Raw genomic sequence first — 27,893 nt, forward strand, 5'->3', positions numbered from 1 at the left:
TTAGTTCCACTGGCACGAACAGTCCAGAGGCTCTTGGAAGTTGTACTCCACGACTGTGGCATTGCGAGAGCAGTAGAGTGCGACGGAGCGGGTCTGCAGTCCACTCTCACGGCAGCATTTACAGAATCTGGCGTGACTGTTGATGTTAAAGTTGAATATGGTGGCTGATGGACATTTCCCGTCGCAGGAATATACTGTAACCTGCCAAATGAAAAACATATATTTACTAAACAAAACACAACCACAACTACTAAATGTGTTTAAAATTCTGCTTTCACAGACTCCTCATTTTCACAAGTGAATGTCTCTTTTCTCTCTCACCGGTGCATTGCTCCTGCAATCATCTTTTCTAATGGTAGTCCGGATGGCCACCCGCTTACATGTCTTGCCGTCCTCTTTACCTGCAGAGATTTTCACACAGACTAACACTCAGGAAGAAATATAGGATCCTCAGAGTAATCATAGATCCTTAACACACCAGATATTTTTAGAGAAGCCTATATACACCAAACTGATGTTTGGTGTTTGGCACACAGTAATGATAATATGCTCACTTTCAAATGCACTTTAATCATTACACTACAGAGACTTCACATACACACTGAAATGCCTATTCACTTTGGCTCTTTGTTGCTGAGCAGTAGGCGCTTACTTTGATTGACAGCTGGGTGATGGGTGGGGGTGTGGGATACAGGTCCCCCAGCACAGTTCCACTGAATGGCTACTGACCTAAATTTAACCTTACTTTTAAACCAATCAAAGTTTCAAAGAATTCTGTGTGGGCCTGAAATTCATGAAAAAAAACAGAAGTGCTTCTTCTAAACATTTGTGTGTGCATTACTGAAGCTTATATTATTTCACAAGAAGTGCAATTTTTATTTTATTAAGGTCTTTCTGTTACAAATAACCTAAAATGCTTTGCAGGTTATATTGTGTTTTAAGGATCTGACCAAAAGTGGAGAGAGGAAATGAAACGATAAGACACACAGACACTGAAAAAGACATAAAAAACCGCATTTACACCGTACACATTCAGAATTTGAAAACACAAGGGAATGAGTCACTGAGAGCAAGGATGCCAAAGAAGTCGGAATAGTGCAAGATGGTGGTACCTGTGTCACAGTTTGTACTACCAGTAGGCGTTACAGGATTAACGGTAAATGGTAAAACACCCACTCCAGAACCTGGAAACATCGTTGGCACCGCAGCCGTCCGGTTCAAAGAACGTCAGGAGAACACAAGGTTATGTTTTGTTCAGAAAGCACAGTTTAATGTCACACACAAACACACAGCGGATGGAATCATTGCGGCCTGCATGCACATGGATGTCGCATCTTTTTTGGGTCACTCCAGGCAGCCAGCCAAGGAACGCAGTCATTTGATGTACTACAAAGCTCAGCAGGGCGAATGCTAACCCCTGCACCATCTCACATCTTCAGCGGTAAAACGCTCACTGTGAACACCTCAACTGGCCAAACAGCAAGAACAACTGCTTAAGCAGGCAAGCGGGCAAGGCTGCAACGCTGAATCCAAAGAGAGAGGAAATCTCACCACTGTATGTTTATTACAAATTTCATCCACATAGCTCAGAAGATACTTTAACTCAAACTTTTTCCAAACATCAAGATAGTTCAGTTATGTTCACCCTTAAAGTACAGTTTCAGGAGGTTGTCAGTGTAGTGTAGTATATCCCTTTGAATGTATTGCGTTAGTTAATTACTTGAGGTTTTCAGCAAGTATTTCTTCAGTTTATGCTGTGGTAGCTCTTAAATATGTCAACAGAAGGTTTTGGGGACACCAGGGAAAGCAAGGGACTGTGAAATGTACTCATAGGCCAACAGGCTTTATGTTCACCGTCTACAAAAGGCCACACCCCCAACCAGTCAGCCAATAAGCCCATCCACTGCCAAGCAACAAGGCGCTCACCCCTCTAATTGACTGCTCAAAGCGACACCAGAAGCCCTGAATAAATTTAAAGACTCACATGTCCTGCAACAGCCATCCACATAGCTCTGAACAACACCGCCATTCTGCAAAGAAGATAGGAAAGAAATACTAAAAGTTTAATATATAAGAAAAAATATCAAACTGAGCAACTTTAGATAAAAAATTAGGCATCGTTAAACTCATACTTAGATATAGATTATAAGTAGCGGTCCTAACCTGAATACATTCTGTATCATTGAAAGGTGGGCAAACCACCCCAGAGGCAAGTATCACCGCTCCCACTGCAGTTTCCATGCAGTCGTAACGTGTGCAGTTCTCCACCCAGGAACTCCCTGCCTGAACACACAGTCAGAATTAGCACTGTTAAAGATTTGCTTTAATTGCACTTGGATGTGGATCTGTTCATTCTTACAGTGAAAAGCTCCGTTGTCCCGTTTTCATTAGTGAAAGTACAGGAGATATTTTTACAGGAACCACAGCACACCTGAGGGTCTGTAGATGGTACATACACCTGATGCTGAAAAGTTAAAGGAAAGGAGGACCAACAGAAAAAAGAATATAACAGGATGAGATGTGGCGCAAATGCCTCAGTTGAGATAAAACTTCAGGATTTTGCTCACATTTAAATACACTGAATACAGAGACAGTAGTCAAATGAAAATCTTGGTAATCTCCTCTTCAACCAAACTATAAATTGGAGATTGGGAGGGAAAGGAAAGCCTAACTCAAATAAAATATAGCTGTGATATGCAAACTGCTGAAAAGTTTTCACATAACTTCTTTTGCCATCTGTTTTAACTCTATTAGGCCACACATGAGATGCTATTAATTACTTTGGAGCTGACTCTTAGTAAAAGTTCAGTAAATGTAAAGGTTAATTATGGTAGCAATCAACTTCTGGTTTCAGTGAGTTCCCAGCTGAGAGAATAAGGGGCTATTTTTCACAGAGAGTCTGTTACTACCACTGTCAAATCAATACTTACAGGCTTTTCATGTAGTGCTTTTCTCCTTATGAAACTAACACAGGAAATTGCCTGATCAACGATTGATTGGATAAGAGAATATTGACCAATCAAGTGACCAGTCAAACCTGAGATTAAAGCTCCATTGGATACATACTGGTCCACATTTTTGGGAGCAGTTGACAGAGGTGATTTCCATGGCATAATAACCCGAGTCTGGATCTTTATGATGCAAGCACTGGACAGTGTAGCACAGTTCTCCCTCAAAGTACTGAACCAGAGACTGGCCTGGGCCCAGCACTGTCACCCCTTGGAAAAGACACACCTCTGCCTTCTCTGCACACACACAAACATAGAAGAAAAGATTACGCCGCATGCAAAAAGGTAACTATTAAAGCTGCTGAGCATTTTGGAAATAAAGTAGTGTTAAACAGAAAGGATTTCTGCAGAGACTCTGTTGTCACACTATTATCAGGTGTCTGTGTGCTTTCAGTCACGTTACACATACGGCATGTACGCTGAGGACAGCCACAGTTGGTGTTGCTGTCTGGAACCTCCATCAGCACCTCCCCCTGAGAGAAAAACAGATTGCTGACTTAACTGAATTTGCTCACTTTTTCCTCTTCCTTGCAGAAAAACCCGATTAGACAGTGACTTCTGATTCAGCTTTTTGCTGACTTACCACCTGACAGATGGGGAAAGAACTGTCCTCACATTGGCATTCTGGACGTGAAAGAAAAAAGTTGAAGAGGAAGGTAGTGTGAGGTTTACGCAAAGGGCATGACAGGCTTAGCAACTTCTGAGTTTACTGCAGTCATCAACACAGCAGTGAATTGACAAGTAATTATTTGGATGAGTGTGCATACGCGGGTGTGCATGTGAATGAATATGTGTGTGTTGTCGATTGTGTACCACAGTGATGCTGGGGGCAGCAATGCCCGGGAATGGCAGTTTGGACAAGAGAGAGACCAGGTGCACAGCTCACAGATGATTCAGGGCACAGATTGACATCACAGACTGCAATAAAAGGAACAAAATATGAATATTACTTGAAAGTCAGACAAAAACATACACACACACACACACATGAGCCTGCTCATGTAGTTTACCACAGTGGTACTGTGGACAGCAGCTGCTGGTGGTGTTCAGATCCACAGCCAGAATTTCTCCGTTCGAGCAAGTTGGAATGGGCTCGATACATGACTCACACACTGCTCAGAGAGAAAACAAACAAGAACATTCACAGATTTACTGCTGTAATTAAAGGGACCTCAAACTAGGCAGGCCTGTACACAGCAATTTAAACTCACCACACAGGTAAGAGTAGCAGCAGGACTTTTGCCCCCTGACCTCAACTAGAAACTGATCTTCCCTGCACTCTGGGGTAGACACAGGAGGGCACGCCATGGGGTCACACTCTGAGGAAGACCATTTAGTGAATGAAACTGTTTAATCCAAATGTTATATCTGACAGAAAGTTTATAAAATGTAATGATGAAAGTTTGTTCTTACCACAGCGGTACTCTGGACAGCAGGAAAGAGCGCTGTAACCGATCACTAGCCTGTTCCCATTATCACAAGGTGGAGCTTCACTATCACAGATGGTCATGTTGCAGTCTAACAAGTAGTGAAGGATTGCTCATTTAATGGGTATTACTTTATACTGATGAAAATGATTTTTGGTCTCTGAAATTGGTGTAAATTATGGTGGTATACTTTGCGAACTATTTGAGGACACACTTTTATTAAGCTAAACTCATTCATTCATTTATTTATTGTCATTGTCAGAGAACAATGAAATTGCGTTTGGGGCTTCCGTACAACCCATAAATAAAACAAAGAAGAAAATAATAAATACCCCTTAAAACCCAAGTGTAAATATTTAACCCAGTGTGACTCCAGTGCAATAAGACAATCCTTAACAACAACATGAGAACATGACAAGTAATGTTCATAAGAAATTCAGACAAAGACCTGAGAAACATGACAAAGTACAACAATGCAACCCGTTCAATATTATTGTACTGTGAGATATGATGTCAGATATGATAGTTATCTAAACATCTGGTGAAACATCATCAATGTCGTATCTCACTATAATAATATGCAAAATCTCTGTCTATGTGTTTGTTTGTTCCTTTGTCCACAAAGTCCTCGTAAAACATATGAAGTTGAGCAACCAGATTTGGCTCAGAGGTGGATTTTAGGCCTCTGGATTGTTTTTTTTATATCAGATATTATGATGTTGTCATATAAAAATGATACATTTTTATTTGTTTATTTATTTATTTTATTTCTGCACTTCTAACACCTTATTAAACACATCATTGAATTTCCATTTAAGAACAATAACAGGTTCAAAAGGAGAATTATGCATGATATGCTATGATGCCATCTCGTTGCCTGGCAACCCTCTAGGCTAAATTTACCGGTACCTGCTTTAGCCTTTCATAATACTTTATGCACCTACTGTTGTAGGTGCATAAAGTATTATGAAAGCATGCTATCCTATCAACAATAATAACTCATTTATATCCACAAAAAGCTTAATTATACGCCTAGCAACCACGTAGCAACTGATAATATTGCCCCATTTTATCATTTATAAAACATCTCCCACAACTAGTTTTTTACTTTTCTCAATGTGATTAAGTATATCTGCTAGCCAACAGTACAACCAGACAAAACAATACTGTAGCATGGTCATGTACTAGTTAGTTACTAGTAAAAAAGAAAAAGGTAAAACCTAAAGATGAATCAAAGATAAAAGATAAACGGGGACAGTTGCAACTCACCACAGATCTTCTTTGGGCAGCAGGCTCCTTCTTCCAGCACATCCAGCACATACTCTCCCTCTCTCTCACACAGTGGAGTAGGCACGGCGCTGCAGTCTGGTTCCACAGCCACCACAGAGCCATTTTCCATACACTTGTAGAGACAGCAGCTCCGAGCAGAGCCATTCCACACCTCGCCTGGGGCCCGGGGGTTACCCTCATTATCTGTGCACACTGGATACAGCAGAACCAAACAAAAACAATAACAAACTTACGCAGCATCTTAGACATTGCAGTGTTCATCACAAGGGCAAGTAATAACTCACCACAACGGTCCTCGGTTACACAGTAAGGTGAATCAGCACGGTGCAGGATAGTTCCACTGCGGCACACACACTCTTCTCTGATGAAGGAACAGGTAGTCTCCTCGTAGTAATCTCTGTTTAGACAAGTGCGGCTGGTGCAAGTGCTCACACATGGCTGATACTCCTTACCAGGGGGACACCGGAGTGCTGCAAGATTACAATGCATGAGAAAACAAAAACCATGAATGAGTTCATCTGAGTGAGTATGTCATTTTTTATGCTGTGTCTCCTTACGGCAGAAGTTGTGTCGTCTCCAGTTGATGCAGACTTGATGTGTGTAGCAGACCGCCACGTAGGCTGCCAAGAAGTCACACTGGTGGTCCTTGTAATGAAGGTCACCTGCCCAAATGATGTCACAGAACTGCTCCGGAGGCACCTGAAAAAAACACAAGCAGGGCATGAAAGGGTGAGTGGGTTTTTAATCAACAAACCACATATCGTGTCACGGCACTGGGTCTGTTGACCCAGTGTTTGGGTTTTTGGTTTAACTTATACTCCTTGAATGGTGGTTTTCTGTTTGTATTGTATTTATAGTTCTTAGTTTTGGGTTTCTGTTCTGTTTCTGTGCCTCCTCTGTGTTCTTGGTGAAGGTTTAATTCTGTTCTCCGTATGTTGTATGTTTAGTATTAGTTATCTGTCTTTATGTCTTCCCTGTGTCCCATGTCTTGTTACTTTTGTCTCTGTTCTTCATGTTCCCTCTGTTCCAGAGTCTGTCATGTTTCCACGTCTGTGTAGTCTGCGTCTTTGGCTCGTGCTTCCTGTTTTACTTTGACAGTCTATGTCCTATGTCAGTGTATTCTTCGTTGTTTCTGTTGTCTCATTATGTCACATTAGCTCCAGCTTTACTTCCCTCCTGTTTTCCATTCCCTCGTTACTCCCTGGTGTATTTAAGCCCTGTGTTTTCCTCTGTTGGTTGTTGCGTTGTACTCGTACCCTCACAATGCTGTGTGCGGTCTCAGTGCTCCCGGTTTCCTAGTTTTTTCAGTTCCTTGTTTCCATGTTCAGGGTTTTGGTTGGCTTTCATGAGTTTATTTAATGGAGTGTTTTTCCCAGCAATAAAGCTGCCGTTTTAAGTTATGTTTCCATGTTCCAGTCCTGCATTTGTGTCTTCCCTTTTGCCTGCCACAGCACACACCTTGGCATATCCTCACATTTGGTATTTTTGCATGATGAATACTTGAAATAACAAAGCTTTTTCAAAATTGCCTTAGCTTTTCCTTTTGACCAGCAAATCAGCAAATGGACTGGTTCTTACATAGCACTTTTCTACTCCTCATTCAAAGCACAAGAAGTCTCATTCAGCCATTCATACAAGCAGCTTTTTCTAAGTCTAAGTGCTTTCACACTCCAGTGACCGTATCAGAAGCAACTTCAGGTTCACTATCTTGCCAAAAGACACTTTGGGATGCTGACTTGAGCAACCAGGAATCGAACAACCATCTTTCCAATTAGTAGATGACCTGCTCTGCTTCATGGGCCACTGCAACCCCATTTACTCTCCTGCTACCGTTTTTAATGCAAAAGGCAAATGACAAAGTAACTTAGCACATTCACTACAATCAAGGTTTTGAAAGCACTGCTGGTTACCTTGCCGTGGCATGGTGTGAAAGCGCTTTGGTAAAGCATAGAGAGACAGGTGGAGCAGTCGCCAGTGGTGCAGTTGTCTCCGACCCTGCGTGTGTGTTCGGTCTCATCGGTGGTGTGGACTCTCCATGCCTGTAGGAAGATCATCATGTCTCCCAACTCTCTCACCACTGTGCCATTGGGCAGTTTCAGGTCATCTTCTGGGTTCCCATCGCAGCAACCTGGCATAGTGGACAGACAGGTTTGTGTGTGTATGTATGTGTGTGTGTGTACAGCAAATGAGCAATAAAAATGTCAAGTGACATGGTGTCTGCCTAATTAAACCAAATAGCTCTCGACATCTCAAATTGTCATATCCCATAATGATTCAAGTCAAAGTGATGCTGCAGTTTAGACATTAAACCTTAAAGGGCCTAAAGATGGCACTTAGATAAAAGAGGCTGATGTTGGTGCTGATGTAGTCAAAGCCAGTGGGTATGTGTGTGTATGGGTGCATGTATATGACTGCTCACCACACAGGCCTCGAGTGGGCACAGATGTATTATTAGGAGCAATATACTGTAGCACCATAATGCCCGTGCTATGATACCACTGTATACTGATCCCGCCAGGTGTGTGGATAAGGTACATGCTTCCTGTATCTTCCACATAAAGGGACTGACGTGAGAACGGAAGTCTAGCAGGTCTGTAATTTACTGTAACCTAGAGACCAATATAAAGAATGCAAGCATATTATTTATGTAGGCTAAATTGAATATGTCTTGGGATTAAAGCTGGTAAAAATAATCACCTTCCGATCGAGTCGGTTGATTATAATTCTGTAGAAAGAGGTAGTAATGTTCAGCTTCTTAAAACAAAGTCCAGATGTTCCACCTGTAGGGCTCTGCAGGAAACATTAAAGAGTAGTCATAATGAGATAATAATACAACAGCTTTGATGCAAGTATAACTGCAGGGAATAACACGGAAGAATTGAAGCTGTACTCACAGTTCGTCTGATGGAATTCACACTCTGAAAAAACGTCAATGTAAGCCATTAACATCTGCTTTTTAGTATATTAGACTTAATTGCATTTACTTTATATAATACCTGACTAGTTGGACATTTCTCCACAGTGCCAATAATAGTCTCTCTGGGCAGGTTAACCAAGATGTAGGAGCCATTGTCGTACAAGGCTACATTATTACCATCAAATGTGATCACACGCAGGTCTGACATTACAGTGCAGCGACCTGTGAAAGCCAAACAGATTATCAAGGCAAAAGAAAACTTTCATACCATTTCATACCAAGTTATTTTAGTGCATATAGAAAAACTTACACGGGCACTGCCACTGCGGACAGCAGGGGTCTGTGTTAACCAGGATAGGCATGCCCAGCAGACTGCACTGAGGTTGGGTGGTGTCGTAGCGACAGTGAAGAGAAGAGTTGTGAAGCAGCAGCTCTCCATTAAAACAGATCAGCTCAACACACTCATCAATGCGATAGGAGTATGGGGGCTGTGGATGCAAATATACACGTTCTGTTTTTAAAAGCTGAGCTGGCTTAAACTTCATTATCATCATCAAACACACATATTTAATTTCTACATAATGATTTATCTGTTTTTTCTTTCAGCCCAACCCATTATTGCTTAGAATACAGTATGTGTATGCAGATTAACTATGCATTATTCTGCATAGCAGGCAGCACTGTGGCACGGTGGTTAGCACTGTTGCTGCACAGCAAGAAGGTCCTGAGTTCAATTCCACCATCAGGCCAGGGTCTTTCTGTGTGGAGTTTGCATGTTCTCCCTGGGTGCTCTGGCTTCCTCCCACAGTCCAAACACATGCACTTACCATGTCTTAGATTAATCGATCAATCAAAATTGCTCATAGGTGTGAATGTGAGTGCAAATGGTTGTCTGTCCCTGTGTGTTAGCCCAGCAACAGACTGGGCCTGCGACCCTGAAAAGGGCAGAAGTGAATGGATATTCTGCATAGCAATAATGATGAAAATGAGTTTTCAGTAGTCATTTAAAAGAAATAATGGAGTGAGCCGACCTGACCGACTAAGGAAGACTGTTCCACGGTTGGGCCCAACAACCTCAAAAGCACGATCACCTCCAGTTTTAAAATCAGAGCGAGGGACAGTTAGGAGGCTCTGGTTAGAGGATCAGAGAGGCCGGCAGCTCTGATAAGGTTTCAGAAGCTCTGCTATATAAGCAGGGACTTCTCCATGTAAAGCTTTATATGCTAGTAATAGAATTTTAAAGCTGATTCTGAGTTTCACTGGAAGTCAGTGAAAGGCCACAAGAATAGGTGTGATATGTGACTGGCGCACAGGTAATGCAGAAATGTTGCCTTTATGGTACGAGGACCGATCAAGCCTTTCTGAAATGAAAGGCTCATTGTGAGTCAGAAAGCATTTCTTAATTTTTAATAGTAGGTATAATTTGTTTTGACACATAACGGTATGAACAGTAGCACCAGCATCAATTTAAAAAAAACACGACTGAATTTCACTGGTTTTAGAGAGCTAGTATTGTGGATGCTTACTGTGACACTTATTTTACTACAAGATTACAACAGAACTATTAAAGATGTCAACAGCAACCTGGACTCTTCGTAGCATTTTGCTTATATTTTAAAGCCTATTCATACTAAATAATCATGTAAGGAATCTATGATGATTTAAGTAATCATTTAAATTGCTACCATGATTTCTAAAGTTTAACAAGGATGGGTATTTTCATGCACGTTTATATTTGTGCATATATAATAAACTAAAACAAAAGACTTACTGTACAGGGAATAGTGGGCAAAAGGAAAGGGTGAGTGGTTGATGTTTCCTCTGTTACAGGAATGGTTGCAGGACTTGTGACTATCTCTGTAGTTACAGGCTCAGTGGTGGGCTCGATGGTTGTTGGAGGGGGTGCTGTAGTTGTTGGAGTGTCTGTTGGAGTGGTGGCCTCTGTGGCGACAGTCGTATCTGCTGGAGGAGGTTGAGGAGTGGTTGTGGATTTGGTAGTGGTTTCAGGTTCAAAAGTAGCTGAGGTGGAGGTAGTTGTAACAACTGTAGTGGGTGGTAAGGTGGGGGATGTTGGATGAGGCGGGGATGTGGATGGTGCGGTAATGGTGGTGGAGGTAGGAATTGAGGGTGAGGTATGGGAGGGACGAGAAGTAGTGGAGGGGGCTGTAGTGGCTCCAGTGGGTACAGTGGAAGGCGTTGCAGAGGTAACTGTTGTAGTCACCGTAGTAGTTTGCGTTTGAGTGGGGGTTGTTTCAGTTGTCCTGAGAGTGGTGCTTTCTGTCGGGGTTGTGGGAGTGAGAGTAGTTGAAACAATAGTGGTGGGAGTAGCAGATGGAGACGTGGATGAAGTTGGGGTGAGCAGAGTGGTGACACGCTCAGTGGCTAATGTTGTGCTGGGAGTAGTAGCAGGAGTGGTGGTGGTAGAAGTGGCAGTGGTTGTTGTGGACCTGATAGTAGTGGAGGTGGTAGTGGTGGCTCTAGTAGTGGTGGTGGTTGTTGTCGGCCTTGTGGTGGTAGTGGTGGTGGTGGTAGTAGAAGTTGTTGTAGTCGTAGGTATTGGCAGTGGTGCTGTAGTAGTCCTGTTAGACCGCGTCACATATGCAAACGGGGTTGGAGTTGGGGGAAGAGACACACCTGGAGAAGACGTTTATTATAACAGGCAAATATTTTCAATTGAAAATGATTAAAACCATCGTCATATACAGAGCAAACCAAGAAAAAATATAAACTTGGCACAAAAGTAAGGACATTTATGTCTGATTGATTATTTCTTTGTCATAATCCTGCTTCTTGGCAATAAACCTTACACTGTTGAATTGCTTGTTTATTTCCACTTAAATGGTGCCACAAAATGCATTTTTGAGTTGAGTAGCAGTGTTGAGTATGTCGGTTCAAAAACTTTGGTGTGGTTTATTTTATTGGGTGTTTGAAGTGTGAAGTAATAAGACATATTGGCAATTTAACCATTTTTTCAGTAGCATGTGGAAGAACCATATACAGCCAAGTAATGCTGCAGCTTGGTTGTTGTCTTATGGCATGGGACCAATCCAGATCAGTCAAACATGGCATGCTTGCAGTAGACACCAACTGACAGCTGTAGTACGGTCCATGCTGCTGCTCAATTCACAAATGTATTTTCCTTACAATTAAGAGAAATAAAAAGGCTTTCCAAAATATAAGATTTTTTATAAGTGCTGTTACAGCTAAGCAATAACTTACCAAACATAAATCTCCTTGCTTTTTGTACTAAGTTTATTTTTTGGTATATGAGAAAACCATATCTTTTTTCTTTTTTTTTTTTTACAGCAACTTAAAATAAAAATGGCTGTACTCACAGTCCTCTGTGTAGACACATCTTCTAGTGACTTCATCAAGGACCATGTTCTTTGGACATCGTGGAAAGCAACCTTCTACACTGTAAAATACAAAACTACTTCAATACTTGCGTCGAGCACACATTATGCTGATTTTATTATTGCTTTTTAATTAGCCAAGCCTCTTACGGAGGAAGAAACTGGCAGCGTGTAGCATCTGGGTCACTGCACGTGGGGACACAAGGACTTGCACAGGACTGGTAGCGCCACTCACACATCATACGGTAAGGTATTACAAAAGTGCTCTCTGCAAGAAGAGAGGAAACATACCTTATTAGTCAGCATTTGTATGTACAGCATGCATCTATAAAAGGTATACAGTGGCTCCAAAAAGTTATTTGGACAAGTAAAAAGAGCTAAATTCATACGGAAAATATGGATTTACATCACATTACGGGCTCAGGCAAGTTCAGGTACAGCTGTCTTGATTTTTAGCTTATGAATGGTTTCTATTCATAAGATAATATTTAAGCTGAGTTGTCCTTGCTGCTTTTTATCACCTGTTTCTGATTTGATTTTGCACAGAGCCATGCAGACCAATCTGCAGCTGGTGTTCCTGTGTCTGCTTCTCTTCTCACGGATGTTTAACAATATATATTCAAAGTGTTCCTGTGTGCAAGCAAATGATGCTTGAATTTTTCTTCACATTTTAATTGATGTTCAACCAACAAGTTTCAAGGTGATTTTGAAATGTAACAAATTTATTAAGTCAGTTGCTCATCAGTTCAAACATATGCCTCTAGCAATGCAACCAATGGTGGAGTTTAGCTCATCACATTAGGAATGGGCATGGTCCACTAAGTTTAACAATCAGAACCTGTCCAGCTTGCCATTTAGAGCACTGTGTTCATGCTTTCTCCCTCCTTGTGATTTATTTATTTATTTTAATAGAAACCTTCCCGTTAAATTGTCCTAAATGCATTTTATGGTTTAAATACTAGTTTATCTAACATTTTATAAAAAAAAGAACTGGGTCATTCTGATATGTTTTTGGGGCCACTGTATATATGCGTGTGTTTCTGACCCTCCAGTGTGAAGCTGCTGCTGGCTTTGAAGCCCTGTGAGGTGTCGTATCTCTGGGCTCGTGCAGCAGTGCGTGTGAGTGTCAAAAAAACTCCGGGCTGGGCCACAAGCTCAAATGAAGTGTGACCTGGGAGAATCAGCCCCTGGTGCTGGATAAAGGTTGCTCTACGACTGAACTCCACCCCTCGACTCCACTGCTCCAACTGCAGACGGCTGCGCCCTGACACAACAAGGAAGTAGTTGGGTCTCTCTGCAGACTCCAGCGACACCATGGGAACACCTACAAATAGTCGTAATCATAATCAAAGTAATTTATGCAGAAAATAAACACATATCAATGTATAATAATAATAATAATAATGCAGATGCTCACGTGATGTTCTGTCCTTCTGCAATCCTGCTGTGATCATGAAGTTGAACAGTAGACCTGGGGCAGGCAACTGCCCTGGTCTTTCTCTTACCAGGGGAAAAACAGAGCTGCTGGTACGATTCACTCCAAACATGGTGTCTTTATAGACTGCACTCACCAAGGAAAATGGGCCATCGCCTAGCTCTGTGATGTGAGAGAGCGAAAGAGGAAATGAATGATAAGATGGCAGGGAATAAGAGTAAGGTTTACAAATCTGGTAGAAGATTCTCAGTTAAACATACCTTGATTGTAGTACTCGCAATCATAGGCTGAAAGACAGTCCAGAAGAGTAAAATGTAAGATATAACAGAAGAATTATTTAATCTTGTGAAAAATGGCAAAATATTGACTGATGCAAAGAGTGACTACAGAAAATGGGTCAAAGAGGTAAGCAAAGGTCACGTCCCTGACCCACACAGCAGAAGCCTGTATTGTATTTGTCTGTCTGTGTATGTATGTACTCACGACAGACAGAAGGTGATCTCCAGTGAATTGTGACCCCCTGCTGACAGCATTTGTATGCGTATGCAGCGATGGACGTGCAGAGACACTCACAGTCTCCCCCACGGTTACAATTGCAAGTGTCTGTTAGGCAGTTCCTGTAGAACCAGGCCACATCAACCTGAAAGGGTACACACAGGAAGATATCCACACAAACAATCACCTCTGGTGCAGAAGGTATCAGATGAACTCTATGACAAACTATGCATCAGCAATGAGTTGGTGTGGCCAAAGGGAAGGTTAACTCTGTCTTTGACACTGGCTACTATGATGTACATAAACAGGAGCAAATAATACTTTTCTGTATTACTATAATTTTAGAAAATATAACAAGTAGAGACGTGTGCTGCAACCAGGTTGGAGCAACAAGGTTACAATTAATATTCAGATGTTAGCATTTTACTAGAATGTTATTATGAAACACATTTAATAAGCCCTTTCTGTGCCCCTGATGCATATTATTATTTCTCTTCTTGTAAAATTTTATTTTCAACAACACTAACAACAATAAATTTGTCACTTTTACCCCAGTGCTTGTCAGAGGCTAATAACAAACAGGTACATGTTTAACAGGACATGTGAATCATATTTTGTCCTATAATTTGTAAACATCTGTCACATTATCAGCGTAGACAGAGACAGATTTCAAAGTTGTGAATGGTTATTGTTATATTCTGGAACTGATAAGGTATTGATACCACTGATTGGTATCAAACCTCCAGGAACTGCCTGCATTCTCTAATCACATGATGCCGGGCATGCTTTTGCACCGGAGGAACCCAGGACCCACTGCACCAGCGTAACGTCGGACGATATCAAGGATTTCACCTTGATATCTTATGGCAGTCAGGATGCCATTGCTTAGCCTGTAGAGGTATGTGTGTCTCTCCTAATTCTGGTATTCTATGGCAAATCAGGCTCCACAGTGCCAGGCCGTGAGCACATGGCCAACTAGACAAGGTTAGGGTGTTAGGCATAAAAGTGTTCCTTTTTTCGGAATTTTAAAGAGCAGTATATTTACTTCGTATCTGTCCCAGTGATGAGGGTTTTTTTTGTTTTTGTTTGTATTTTAGTTGTTGTCTATTTTTAGAATTGTTTGTAGAAGTGGTCTCGACAGTGTTTGTGTTATGCATTCCTGTCTTATACCACGTTTATGCTTTGGTCCCTTTTGTCTCCTTGTCTCCTATTATCTCCTATATTGTTTAGTGTTGGTAAGAGCATCTGATTTCCTGTTTTACATTGAACGTTTTTATTTCCTCTGTGTTTTATCCGCCTTTCCTTGATTCCTTGATTGTTTTCATCCATTGTTAATTGTGTTCACCTGTGTCCCTCTAACCCCTGTTGATTAGATGTCTTTACTCTTTGGGATTGTTATTGTTTGGTTTCTACTTGCATCAGCCAATAAAATGCTCATTTTCATATAATTAGTGGTTTCATGTGTCTACATTTGGGTACTGCACACTACATCAACAGACCAGCTGTGACAGCCTTACTATTAAAGACTGAATGCTAGCTCAACACTAACATGAGTTAAAACTCACTGGGCCTGGATCTAGCTGTACAGAAATATTTCCAAAGTTAGCTCAGTACTGCCTTGGGATATTAATGTTTTTATTTATCCTTGCCTTAATTACTGCAAATCTAGATTTGTATCTTAAAGCATTTACTGAAAATCATTTGGTTCAGAATGAGGCAGTGAGGCACATATATGATACTAAATGAGAAGAACACATTACCCTATTCTTGCTGAATTGCACAGACTGACATGCTTTATATGAATATATGCTTCATAATTTAGTTCAGTTCTGCTTTTAACATTAAAAGCATGCCATGGCATAGCAGAGTCTTGTATATCTGAACTCATCACCCTGTATTCTCCACTACGACCACTCATATCTTTTGACTGACTGCACTTAATTATCCCACCATCGAAACTGAGAACAAAGAGGAACTGTGCTTCTGACATTTTAAATCCTGCTCTGTGGGATTGCCTCCTGCTTATTATCAGGTCTGCTGTGTCTGTACCATATTTAAAAATGTATTGATTTACATTTTTATAGTCTTCTGTCTGCAAGCATGATTCTTTTTCTGTTGAGAATTCGTTGTAATCTATATTTTTTGCTTTTGATGAATTAATACATTAAACTGTTGTTTCCTCAAATAAATCTGTTTTAGTGCAAAAGAATACAAACATACTTTAAATAAGTGCTAAAAAAAAGTAGCAGGAATTCAGAAATATCTCAAAGGAATATACTACTAAATGATGTTCCTCTAAAGGTTGCTTCAAGGGAACGTATTTGTCTTCACTGGACAACTATGGCAAACAGAACATGACAAGAACGTGAATCAGATCAGATCAAAGAGGGCACATTAAGTTTAATAAGAAAAATGAATTTATTGCAAAGAATATAAGACAGAGAGAAATTTGTTTGAATACAGACATGTTCAAAGATTGACTTTTGCTTTATTATGATAATCTCTACTGAACCTCTTAGTTAATTCTAAATGTATGTATTTTCTGAAATGTAGTTTAAGCAATGAAGTGAAATGGACTCTCCACTGGTTGATAGTGATGGCTAAAAAACTGTACATAAAAACATGGCTCCATCTACTGGTCATAAATTGAAATATAACACTATAATAAACACTAGGTGTGCCCTATTTGAATTTGAGTGGCAAGCTTGTGAATCTCTTTAAAGAGTGTGTTTACCAGGATTAGTTAAGAGTTGTTCCTATAACCCCTTATTAATCCCTATAGCTCCCTTTTTCAAATGATATAACCTTTTCATAGCTGCAGTCTCTCTGTACACAGGTTTCTGTGTTTGTGTGTGTTTATATGTGTAACTTGAATGGCACTTACAACATTGTGACAAGGTGCAAAGACATCGCTGTAGAGGAGAGCGCACTCTCTTTTGGCGTACGGCTGTCTCCCTAAGTCCCCTTCACATGGTCGCTCAAGTACATAGTCGCTTTCACACTAAAATACAGAAAACACACACACACAGAAAGCGATCAAGTGTCTGATTACTCTTAAATATCACGGTGTACTCGAGGGAGACGGGCACAGGGAGCAGGGAGGTAGAGAGGTAGTGAGTTTGAGGGTGATGGACAAAGACAGAAAGAGAAAAGAGGGCAAAAGAAGAATCAATGAAGGGGAGTAGAGGAAATGAGCTGACTCATACCTGTCCCAGGGCCCAGCTATCGCCGAATGTCTGTGCATTACTGACTTCCATGTGGCTGGAGGTGGTCATATCATTCGCTGTCACACTGTCAAAATTTCCACATAACCCACTGAGAAGACCCTGGAGCGAAAAAGCAGACAACTTGTCATATTTTTCTTATAACAACACTTCGAATTTCAGATGTGCTACTAGTACACGCCTTCCACTGAGGTCCAGCTCTGATGTGCACAGTCGTCTTGCGGTCCCAAAGGATGGTCAGGTCCTGATTTGAGAAGTGGATGACAGTGTAGTAGCCGGCTTTCCAGAGCTCAAACTCTGACCCTCGACCAACAACAGTGGAAGGGCTCTAACACAAAATAAACCAGGTAGCGTGACATCAGCAGGATTCACTGGATTTTACTGAAATATTTCAGCTTGTTACTGTGTTTGTATTATCCATACAAGGTTGCCAGAATTGTCAGTGAAGTAGATCTTGGTAAGTCCCACGTGAATGACCAGGATTTTCATGCACACAATGCCGCTCTCATAGCAGTCTTTGTTTTGGGCAACAATGGATACCTCGGTCTCTCCTGCACTCTGATGAGAGGAGAAGGCAAAATATTACTACTGTAAGGAAAGTTGTGTTTTTTTTAGCAAACACAACAAAATACTTTTGTGTTTTTTGTCTGTTCAAAATTTTCCTCACTAAAGCCACAGCAGTCAGAAAGCAAATATCTAAACACCACGTGCTAGACTCAGAGATGGAATCTCATTCTACCTGTTCAGGAAACATCATCATCCTGGACACATGAGAAGTGACAAAAAGAGGAAACAACTGTAGACTATTAAAGTACAGTTTTGACCAACTTCCCCATTCTTTTCAGGTCTGCATGGTGGCAGGCGGCCTGCGAGCTCTGAATGTCTGTTCTGCTAATTCTAATTCTATATCCCTGGGAGCGCAGGAGCCCTGGGGTTTGAAGTGAACACTGGTCTCTTTGTGTCACTACAGCTTTGCGCAGCGTCTGCTAAGCATTACAGTGGTCCCAACCCACCGACACAAACACACACATACATGCCTTAATCGGCTCTAATTAAAACCCAAACTCCAAGATTAGAAACCAGCTTGGATCTTCTTTCCCAGATCCATATCAGTGTTGGCTAGGAATTGTTAAGGATGCTCCTCCTTTGCCCTTAAACGCAATCAATCACACAAACTTCTCTGGCACAGGTTAGCACAGTCTCTATCAGACAATCCCCACTGACATTCCAGTGCCAAAAATGAATCCATAAATTTGTCACTGGAAGCAAATTATATAATTTTACACCTTTATTAGTTTTTTTTTGTGCTAACTAGAAAGTTGTTATATAAATCCACACAGCCAGCCTACTCACTTTGAGCAAGTAGACCTGACAGTCAGAGTGGTAGTCATACTCGAGGCCATCAAAGGTGTGGTAGTGCCTGTCGCTGTAAACAGTACACACAGCTGGACACGGGGAGTAGCTGCAGTTAAAATAGCCACGGTGACACACGCTAAAGGGATGGACAGGTGGGTGCATAAGAGAAGAGCAAAAACAAAGCAGAGGTGGGACAAAAGACAAACTTTCTTTTGTAACTGCTTTGAGAATCAGTTGTTTGGAGATGATTGACAACCTTATAAGGAACCTCATTATTACTTTGTAAATAATACAGAGGCAGGAAAGGTGTTTACCATTTGTAGCATGGTGTTTCCACAGTTTCTCCAGGCAGGTACTCAAGTCCAAGCCAGGAACAAGGGCAATTTTCTGGATAATAACATTCCCCCTGGTGCAGCACCAGCCTTCATGGGTAAAACAAAAGTAGGTGGTACAAAGCATGCGAACACTTAAACACTCAAACCCCATATCTGTGTTTGTCTCTGTGTTGCAATTAACACTTTAGCTTTTAGGCCTGGAGATCAAATCTCTTTTTGGAAAAAATGGTGGAGAAAATACATAAACACAAGATTCAACAGTTCAACCACAAACTCAAAACAATCAGTCATCTCCCCACTAATTAAAACAGTCACAATTATTAGAAATATAAACTCTAACAGGAATTAGTGTTCCTAAATTTAAGCTGCATTGAAGGTTTTTTTCCAGTATTATGGTGACAGTACTGAAAACCAGTCTTTCCCTGGACATGAGCTTTCAGAGTACTTTGTGCTCTGGTTGCTGAATATCGGCAAAAATCTTGTAAGTGAAATTAAGACACATATATGCTGATGCCTGCAAGATGCTTCTTTTCACACAGTCCACAGTGGTGAGTGCAACCCATGCCAATGGCAAATGGTCCTGGGGTAGGTGAAAGGTGTTTTAACTACGTTAAGGTACCACTTTTTGTGTTTCAATGTAACTATCCTAACACGGGTAAAGCAGGGATTACAATTAGTATTAAAATTAACAAAAAAAAAGTGACTGACTAACAGGTAGGAGGCCACTAAAAACAAACGAACAAATACCTATACATTCTCATGTTATTTTGAAAATAGTCACTAAGTCTTTGTATTACCCAGAAGGGCAGACACAGCCAGGTATGCATGGTGTACTGGGTGGGCACGTCAGGTTCAACATCAGGTTGCGGCAGGTTGGTGCACAGGCCACTCCTCCCCTCTGCTCAGTGCAGCTGTGGTACACTTTCCCCTCTGGACACTCCCCGACTTCTATACTATCTGGCTCTATGATGTTGATGCACGCGCGCGCGCGCGCACACACACACACACACACACACACACACACACACACACACACACACACACACACACACACACACACAAGAAAATCGATGCCCTAGTTGCCATAAACACCAATTGCAACATCAAGTCATGGGAAACAAGCCACAGCTACAGACATAAGGCTCTTGATTTCAGCAAGAGGGACATAGCCTGAAATGCCACTTTGTTACTGGAACGGATGAAAGCAGGAACTGAAGGGAGGAGGGGGGAGTGCAGAGAGGTTACCTTTTTCCTCTGGCACACACTCCATCTTCCCATTTCTGCACAGGCTGATGGTGGAGACAGGAAGGGAGAGAAAAAGGGGCGAGTGTTTGGGAAAGAGAATAATGTTATCAAACACAAGGTCAGTTTAAGTGCTCTACATCTCATTTGACAATCACTCAAGCTTAAACTGCTTTCTCAAATGGATCATGGTGTGTGCCAGTATGTTGCACTGTGTGCAGTTTGAAGAGCAAGAAGAGTGGGTTTTCAATTTTCAGTGCAGCTTACGGTCAGCTGTGACTCACCAGGGCCCAGAGGCACTGAAGGTCACCTCTCCTGGTTGTGACACCACACCCATGGAATAACAGTGACACTGCGACCTGAGGAGAAAGTCATGAGAATATTTTGATTACATTTTTTAATGATGATGCTTTTTGTGTTTAAGTGCTTTGTGTGCCATTGTATGTCCTTTCTGGCCAAATGGCAACTGATACCCATTAGTAAGTAAGGATGATGTATGAGGTGCTTAAGGCTTACAGCTGCACACAGCGCTGGCGCACATCATCATAAAAACTGCCGTCTGGACAGCCGCATCCCTCGGCACAATCATCAGGGGTACATGTCTCATTGCTGGACATTGCCCGACAGGACCGGCCACAAGACGACACACACGAGTGGTACATCATTCCACCAAGACACACCACTCCTGTATATCACACACAGAGAATAGTACAAATTTGTTTTTCTGGGGTAAATTACAGTCTTCTGCAATCCCTTTACAATGCCTACATTTTGGGGCAGTGTACACTTAAATCTCATATCAATAAGAAGAAAAATCACAAAGGCACAAATTAATGTCTAAAAAAAATCCAGACTATGGAAACTTACCACACTCAGAGACTTGTGATCTGAAATTAATGTTGACTCCATGTTTGGAGCAAAGGTAAGCGTAATGAGCCAGTGCAGTGCACAAACAGCTGCTCCCACAGCGGCAGGCCTGATAGCGGCACTGCTGCTGGTAGATGTGTGGACTGATGTAGCCATGGCACGGAGCAAACACAGTGCCCAAAAGCACCTCACACTGGGATGCGTAGAATACTACAAGACACATAAGCCCACACGAAACTTAACACATCCTCATAGTTCCTTTGACAAGATAGATTGCCTGCAGCTAACACTTGAGCAATTCATAATTCAAACCAGAAAGCAGTAATGTTAGAATGCATAGTACAATCTGGGATTCAAACCCCTAAAGTTTTGCCTTAATCCTTTTCTTTCTTCATATTTTTTCATTAAGGCTAAAATGAAAGAATAATAACCAAATCCACAGTAATTGAAACTATTACCGTTGTGCTGATTCATCTCACATGGGTCTGTAATAGGTAGATTAACTGGAGCAACACAGGCAGATGACACCTTCCAAGCACTGGCATGAAGCTGCGGAGTGCCCTCTATCATACCCGCTGGAGACCTACCCCCCACAAAAATATTCTCAGCAAAAGTCACATTTTCAACACTGACGTATAAGTGGGAAGTACATGCTCACAGGAAATCATCTCGTAGATTTCCATTGTAGGTTCCACAGAGTCCCAGCGTCTGTCCGCGCCACTGGCTGTCAAGCTGCACATAGACCCTTCCGCCTCGACCGTCATAATGCAGCCTGAAACCAATCCCAGTCTTCAGCTGTGTGAACACAGAGGTCAGCTTCCGCACCTCGACTGCATCTGTATGTCAGGAAGAAGTTTTAAAATCGAATCAATTGGTTGTTTTTTTTTAACTATTTCTAGCAATGTATTTACATGTACCATTTGATATTGTGTGTGTGTGTGTGTGTGTGTGTGTGTGTGTGTGTGTGTGTGTGTGTGTGTGTGTGTGTATCGTGTGATTCCTACCATCGACATATGGCAGGGCAGGCGCTGGGTTTACACCAATTATCACCTCCCCCTCTCTTGTCAAAGTGATTTGGCGACTTACATCTTCATCCAGCACTACTGTCACTGACTGAATACACACCTGCTGCTGTTGACACACATTTATACGGAAGGGGCAGTTATATCTGGATTAAAGGAACACTGCAGGCTTGTTAGGTGTGTGCAAAAGTAGTTGTGTGTGCTACCTCTGCACAAGTAGTATATTGTAGTGTGATGGTGAATCTGCTGCTGCTGCGGCTCTTTGCCAGGACATACTGACACGCCCCTGGCTGGAGAAACATCCTTCCGTCAAACGTCGTCACAAACACGTCCCCAACCACTGAACATTCAACTAAGAAGAGACAAAGAGAAGAGTGTTTTTGTTTTTTAAATCTGGATGCATTATTTCTTCTTTGGCTGTCTTCGATGGGATTCTCACCTGTGCAGTTATTCTCAGTGCAGTTCCACACACCACCCATGCACACACTGAAAAAACAAAACAGAAACAGTTAGCAACACGTTGGCTGTGCTATATTCTCACACAGTAACAGTTTTCCACACTCACCAGACACTGCATCCCTGTTGTAGCACCTGTCCTTGTACATATGACGTTCCATGATAAACACATGGACACTGAGAGGCAGCAATGCATGTTCCATTCTGCAGGATGAGACCTGCATGCAAGGATCTGAGATCAGTCAACAATTTCAGAGACATTAAAAAAATTTGGGGGGGTTCTTTGAATACCATCAGGACAGTAGCAGCCATCCAGACAATGCAGGTTGGTTCCCAGGCATTCTTTCTCAAATGTACAGGTAGGTGGACAGCAGCTGATACAGTCTCTATACACAAAACTCTCCTCACAGCCGTCATCTGAGCATAAACACAAACAACTGGCTTAACAATAAAAGTAGAACACAAGTGTGCACTAAATACATTATACAAGTTTTCATGTTTCCGCTGAAATCGTAGAGCAGCAGCCATTACTTACTGCAAGAAGGGAAGCTGTCTCTCCACTCTCTTACGGGATATCCAACATGGGAGCATGCTCGGGTGTACTCCACCAAGGCTCGACAAAAAGTTTCCTCATCATCAGAGCTGAAAACATGCATCAAATGTTTTCGGGGAACTGCTTTCTATGCAAAAAGTTTCAACTCAAGCAAAAGGTTGAATGTATCTACTCGACAGTGTGCTTGCTTTTACTTACACACAAAGGTCAGAGACACAACTGGCAACAAAGGGATTGGGATCGATGTTTTCATGACAGGACAAAAAGGGGAAAAAGAGAAGCGCACTGCATTTCTCTATAGCATCCTGCATACAAATAAAGTATGGTATGAATATATGCAACATAATATACCACCAGAAGTAAACAAAAATTAACACTGCTAAAAAAGGTTTTATTATGGTGCACTTTGGTGGGCCTGATTTGTCTTTGCACATGTTATTAAGTGGAAATATTGCTTCTGTGGTTCTTACATCCATGTCTGACTCAGACTGGCAGGGCCCACTAAAGTCAAGATCCACTGAGGGACAGGCTCGTTCATGAGCAAGGTCCACTGCCCAGCTGTTAGCAAACAGTGCAGGTTCATCAGTCCGAATACCTAAAGTAAACACATATGTGCAGCTGTATGTGGTATACCCAGCATGACGTAGGTACAGACAAAAGATAAAAATGTATAAAAACACATACACAGAGTAAAAATGGAGTAGATTTTCCATTCAAACATACATTAAATTATTTCTTTAATTCATTAAACACAATAACATGAGACATAAAAAAGAGGGCTGATTATAAGAGGCACTAAGAGGAAATATGTGCGTGTAGAAATGCGCTGTAGTTGGTTCCTTTTTGTCTGTTGTCTTTCCTTGGGCTCATCTCCACATTACTGGTCATCTCTCCTCCCAAACAAGCGGGGCACCGTAGTTCATGTTACTAGGTCATATGAGGAAAGTCCATGCTTCTTCCAGCTATTCAAATCAAAACTACCAGTTCTCCCCTGTCCTTCCACTCTAGACTCCCCAGGTCCCACTGCTACTATAATTGGCCAGAATCAGTGTTGAGTGTATAATAACAATAATTATGATGAGTGGGTGCTGAGAGAAGGGATAAGAGGATGAGTCGCCAGTCAGGCCGGTCTTACCGCGAGCAGTGGTGAGGTCATCACCAGCAACATTGTTGAAGTTTCCACACAGGCCACAAGGGGCGCCTTGGTGCTCCTCGCTCATCTTCAGGTAGACGCCCGAGCCTCCATCCCAGGCCAAAGAGAAGCCAAACACGCTCTTCACGAGCAGGTAATCAGCCAGTCGTTCAATAAAGACACCGCCCACGGTCTGTGGTAAACTTAACCTGACATTATACAGAGACAGAAACATCATGAGATCATTGGATGACGTCAGGTCTTTGAAAATCTTACTTATAGTCTTCTATCGATTTTACAGTAGGTTTAGATGGGATGGCGAGCAAATGCTTTCTTTCTTTCTTCCTTTTTAGTTTTTATTTTGACACCTCTGCAGTTAACAAACACACACATACATGCACACACTCATATGCACCTGCGACCTCCCTGGTGGACCCGATATCCCGAGATGTGGATCTCCTCCTCGTTTGGGAAGAACAGACTGAGAGCTCTCGGACATAAATACACACTCCCCTCACACACTCTGCTGTTGTGAACCTGACAAACACCAGAAAATGATAGAAGTGGAATAAGAGCCACAGAGGGAAAAGCATACCGATTTATGAACAAGGGCTCATTAAAGCTACAACTCAAATTTTGCAGACTATCATTATCTAATAATATATGGCTGCAAGGATAAAGACATAATTAGAATGACTTTGGCACCTTTTTTGAAAAGGTTAATCATAATTAAAAACATTTTTTTGTCCTTAGTAAGGCAATTTTTTTGTTGAGTTTTTAGAAAACAATGGCACAAAGAAATATGCCACATCGGTGTTGTGCTGACAGCAGATAGTTGTTAATAATGTATGCTAAACACAGACACTTTAAGACCTTGCCACATGACTGTTTTATAGCCTTTACAGATCTCCTATTTCCTGTTATTTTATTCAGTACAAGCAGTCAGATGCCACTGCAGTTTAGCTTATTTAAGAAACTTCCGTATTGCTTTGTTTTAACAGCAAACATGGCAATGTAGCAAGAAGCTAATATATAGACATAGAGTAAAGACTGATTACTAGCCTTACCCACACTGTGTACTGCGGTGTAGTTGAGTGACAATCCTGGGCCAAAATGTAAGAGCAGGTTCCAGGGAAGTAGAAATATATTCCATCAAATGTTTCATAGTGGTGCTGACCCCATGACCTGCAGATCCCATCTCTATCCTGGCCCTGGTTAGGTACTGAGAGGAAAAATGGGCACTTCAGTCAGACAAGATTCTTGTAATGATAGTGACACAAATGAACTGACCTATCATCGTTATGCCTTTCATCATGTTCTATTTCATTGCACTTATCAGAGGAAAATGAACTCCTGAATTTTCTAAAAGCTCTTTGTTAGAGGAAATCCCCATAGCAGGATATGCCAAGATGCTGCCGAGGGCCATTCCCAAAAATCTGAGGAGGTGGGTTGCGCTGACAGCAAACACATCTTCTGATTTTAATACTCTGACATGAATGACTCATTTTACATATCTTCAATTTCAGACATTAATGCTTAAAAAATATAATTTTCAAATTTTATTCAGTACTTTTTGAAGAATAGCTCAGTTGCCTCAATTATTATAATCTGTTACGGTGGGAGAGCTTGATATTTCTCTTGGGTGAAGCTTTTATTACCTTCATGACAAACCTGCACTCATGACATTCTTTCATATTTTCTTTCTGTAGTGGTGTTTTATTTTTAAAATTCATATTTTTTATCTTGTCAGTGCCATTTCAGGGTTTCTCCTCAAGTCTCAGCTGAGTCACAGGTGGTCTCTAAAGAACTGCATTGCCTTCAACCATTTGTCAACACTAAATTAGTTTTTATTGAAATGAAAAATGTCTTTACAATCACTGTGACCTCAGATCTCCTGATATGCTGTATAAGGAGCCTGTTCACAATATAGAAACCAGAAACTCCATCACTCAGCCCTTACCCTATTACCTAAGTTCAAGTGACTTTATATCAGCTCCTCTAGGGAGTAAAGTCTTTGTGTGCGTGTGTGTGTATGGGTGGGTGGTTTTAGTAGAGATGGAGGTTGGTGGATTTGTATCAACAAAGGAGAGACAGAGAGAAAGAGATCTGGGAAAATCTGATAATTAATGCTGGAGTGTGTACAGCTAATTAACATTTGTTGAATGATTGTGGAGCACATTCACAAATTCTTGAAGACTGACTATGTTATGTTATTAAAAAAGGGTATTGTTACCAAAGATGCTAGCCAGCTGGTTTATTGCATACCAAAAATGTGTGGTTATAAGACAAATCTGAAGGAAGACATGTAGATGGGTGGATTACTCACTGATCTGGCAGCGGTCTCCCAATGCCTGGAACTGGGCACAGTCACACACCCCACCTTCCTGACACCAGCCGCCATTGAGGCAGCCGCAGTATTCTGGGAAAGACAAAATCAAGGGTAATCATTCCAGCCTGCCCAGGTAAAGAGTGTTAAGTTTCCGTGAATGCATTTGGAATCACTTCACAGGCGGAGTATTTACCTGAAGAGGAATCTCTGGCTGTGTAGTTGTGCAAAATACTCCGTGACAGAGTACCCTCTGACAGCAATGGTCTGTACGTCTTGGAAAAGAGTAAACAACAGATGCTAAGAGTAGTTCCTTAAATAACTCTTAAGCTTTAACAATATCGCTGACACTGATGTTTCTGTACCACTGCTCTAACTGCTCCTGTAAGATAACAGTTGCGTCAAGTTGAGTGGGAGAAAGTGTACAAGTTAGTGAGTGTGTCTCATTCTCTACAAAGACAGCTTTGTGCCGCTTAGGGTGTTGTGCGCAGGTGGATGCCCTGACCTCCTCTGGTTCTCTTAGGTGTAGTGTACAAACCTCCTCCCCGAGGAGATCCCGTTTCCTCCGGAGTGCATTAGCTCTTCTGCACACACACACAAACATGCACATTAGTGGGAAGAAACAGTCAGAGGGGAGACTTAAGTGCACTTTACACCACTTGAATTTAGACTTGAAACCTCTCTGTACTGAACTCTCACACGCACATGTGCAGGCACACACAGACACACACTCTCATACACTATCTCTGTCATATACACCATACAGGAAGTGTAAATGCATTTATCATGTTCACCCTAGAGCAATGTGTAAGAATGACATATGAAAAAAATGACTTTTCATTTGTATCATCTAATGTATTAATACTGTATTAATATTATTAGTAGACAGCAACATGTTTAGTATTCTTTCTTTTATTTACCTCTGTGGTCTTCCTTCTGCCACTGAAAGTCGACTCTGAACTCCTAAATGCAAAGTTATAAAATCAGCATTAAGGTTTCTGCCTTACTCATCTCAGTCAAAGGTATCTTATAGGTGTAAAATCAAAATACATCTCAAAGTGTACATCGTGTTAAGCAGACAGTTGTAAAATTGTATTACCACCTGTCAGTGCTAATACTGATAAAAGAAAGGAGAGATGAGTCGAAAATAACTTGTAAGACCTCAAGGATTTTGTGGCTTATTTATGTAAATATTGTCTCATACTTGTAATACATCATATAATATCAATAACATTAACATCTACAGAAGTCTGGATGTGTCTGACTTACCCTCAAGTAACAGCAAGTGGGAGACTGAAAACGACATAAGAAGAAATCGTTTCACTGTCCACTTTAAGTTCATCTCAGAGTCCGAAAGGAAGTCTCGCCGAAACGTTAACGGTGCATCTCAACTGTCCCGAGAGGAAAGAGTTCAGGGTGTTTGTTGAGCCGGTACGATGCCTGGTTGTACCTCTA

The 27,893-nt window shown here is 41.5% G+C and overlaps 1 protein-coding gene across 1 annotated transcript; it reads right to left on the minus strand.

Moving 5' to 3' along the window:
• Positions 1-27,780, minus strand: otogl (otogelin-like). Its single transcript, XM_085357383.1, has 58 exons — positions 27,708-27,780; positions 27,359-27,401; positions 26,977-27,022; positions 26,635-26,713; positions 26,439-26,531; positions 25,180-25,334; positions 24,528-24,649; positions 24,116-24,321; positions 23,451-23,575; positions 23,179-23,285; positions 22,963-23,069; positions 22,719-22,844; positions 22,537-22,645; positions 22,411-22,457; positions 22,178-22,323; positions 21,954-22,080; positions 21,608-21,785; positions 21,408-21,532; positions 20,950-21,159; positions 20,599-20,767; positions 20,367-20,441; positions 20,086-20,129; positions 19,638-19,803; positions 18,820-18,927; positions 18,503-18,641; positions 17,573-17,707; positions 17,331-17,477; positions 17,132-17,251; positions 16,810-16,926; positions 13,914-14,070; positions 13,691-13,717; positions 13,413-13,592; positions 13,041-13,319; positions 12,146-12,263; positions 11,978-12,057; positions 10,414-11,276; positions 8,953-9,130; positions 8,722-8,864; positions 8,620-8,643; positions 8,423-8,515; positions 8,145-8,334; positions 7,636-7,853; positions 6,283-6,424; positions 6,010-6,195; positions 5,705-5,917; positions 4,422-4,526; positions 4,220-4,327; positions 4,019-4,120; positions 3,822-3,926; positions 3,592-3,632; positions 3,418-3,481; positions 3,067-3,245; positions 2,360-2,464; positions 2,164-2,283; positions 1,985-2,030; positions 1,113-1,184; positions 322-401; positions 1-201 (listed from the first exon to the last, which is right to left on the minus strand). The coding sequence occupies exons 1-58, from the start codon at positions 27,778-27,780 to the stop codon at positions 1-3; spliced, it is 7,863 nt and encodes a 2,620-aa protein (XP_085213509.1).
• Between the last annotated feature and the right edge of the window lie 113 nt (positions 27,781-27,893).

Source organism: Diplotaxodon limnothrissa, linkage group LG7, assembly GCF_057381915.1.
Source record: "Diplotaxodon limnothrissa isolate DT_005_m linkage group LG7, D_limnothrissa_male_GT1.1, whole genome shotgun sequence".
Lineage (NCBI taxonomy): Eukaryota > Metazoa > Chordata > Actinopteri > Cichliformes > Cichlidae > Diplotaxodon > Diplotaxodon limnothrissa.

Bases quoted from the DNA above. Each gene is read 5' to 3' on its own strand.
- otogl (XM_085357383.1), bottom strand. From the start codon at position 27,780: ATGAACTTAAAGTGGACAGTGAAACGATTTCTTCTTATGTCGTTTTCA. The intron at 13,320-13,412 runs GTGAGCATCTGC...GACTATTTGTAG, and splicing joins GCAGAAGGACAGAACATCAC to GTGTTCCCATGGTGTCGCTG. The intron at 8,644-8,721 runs GTATTATATAAA...ACGTTTTTTCAG, and splicing joins AGAAATGTCCAACTAGTCAG to AGTGTGAATTCCATCAGACG.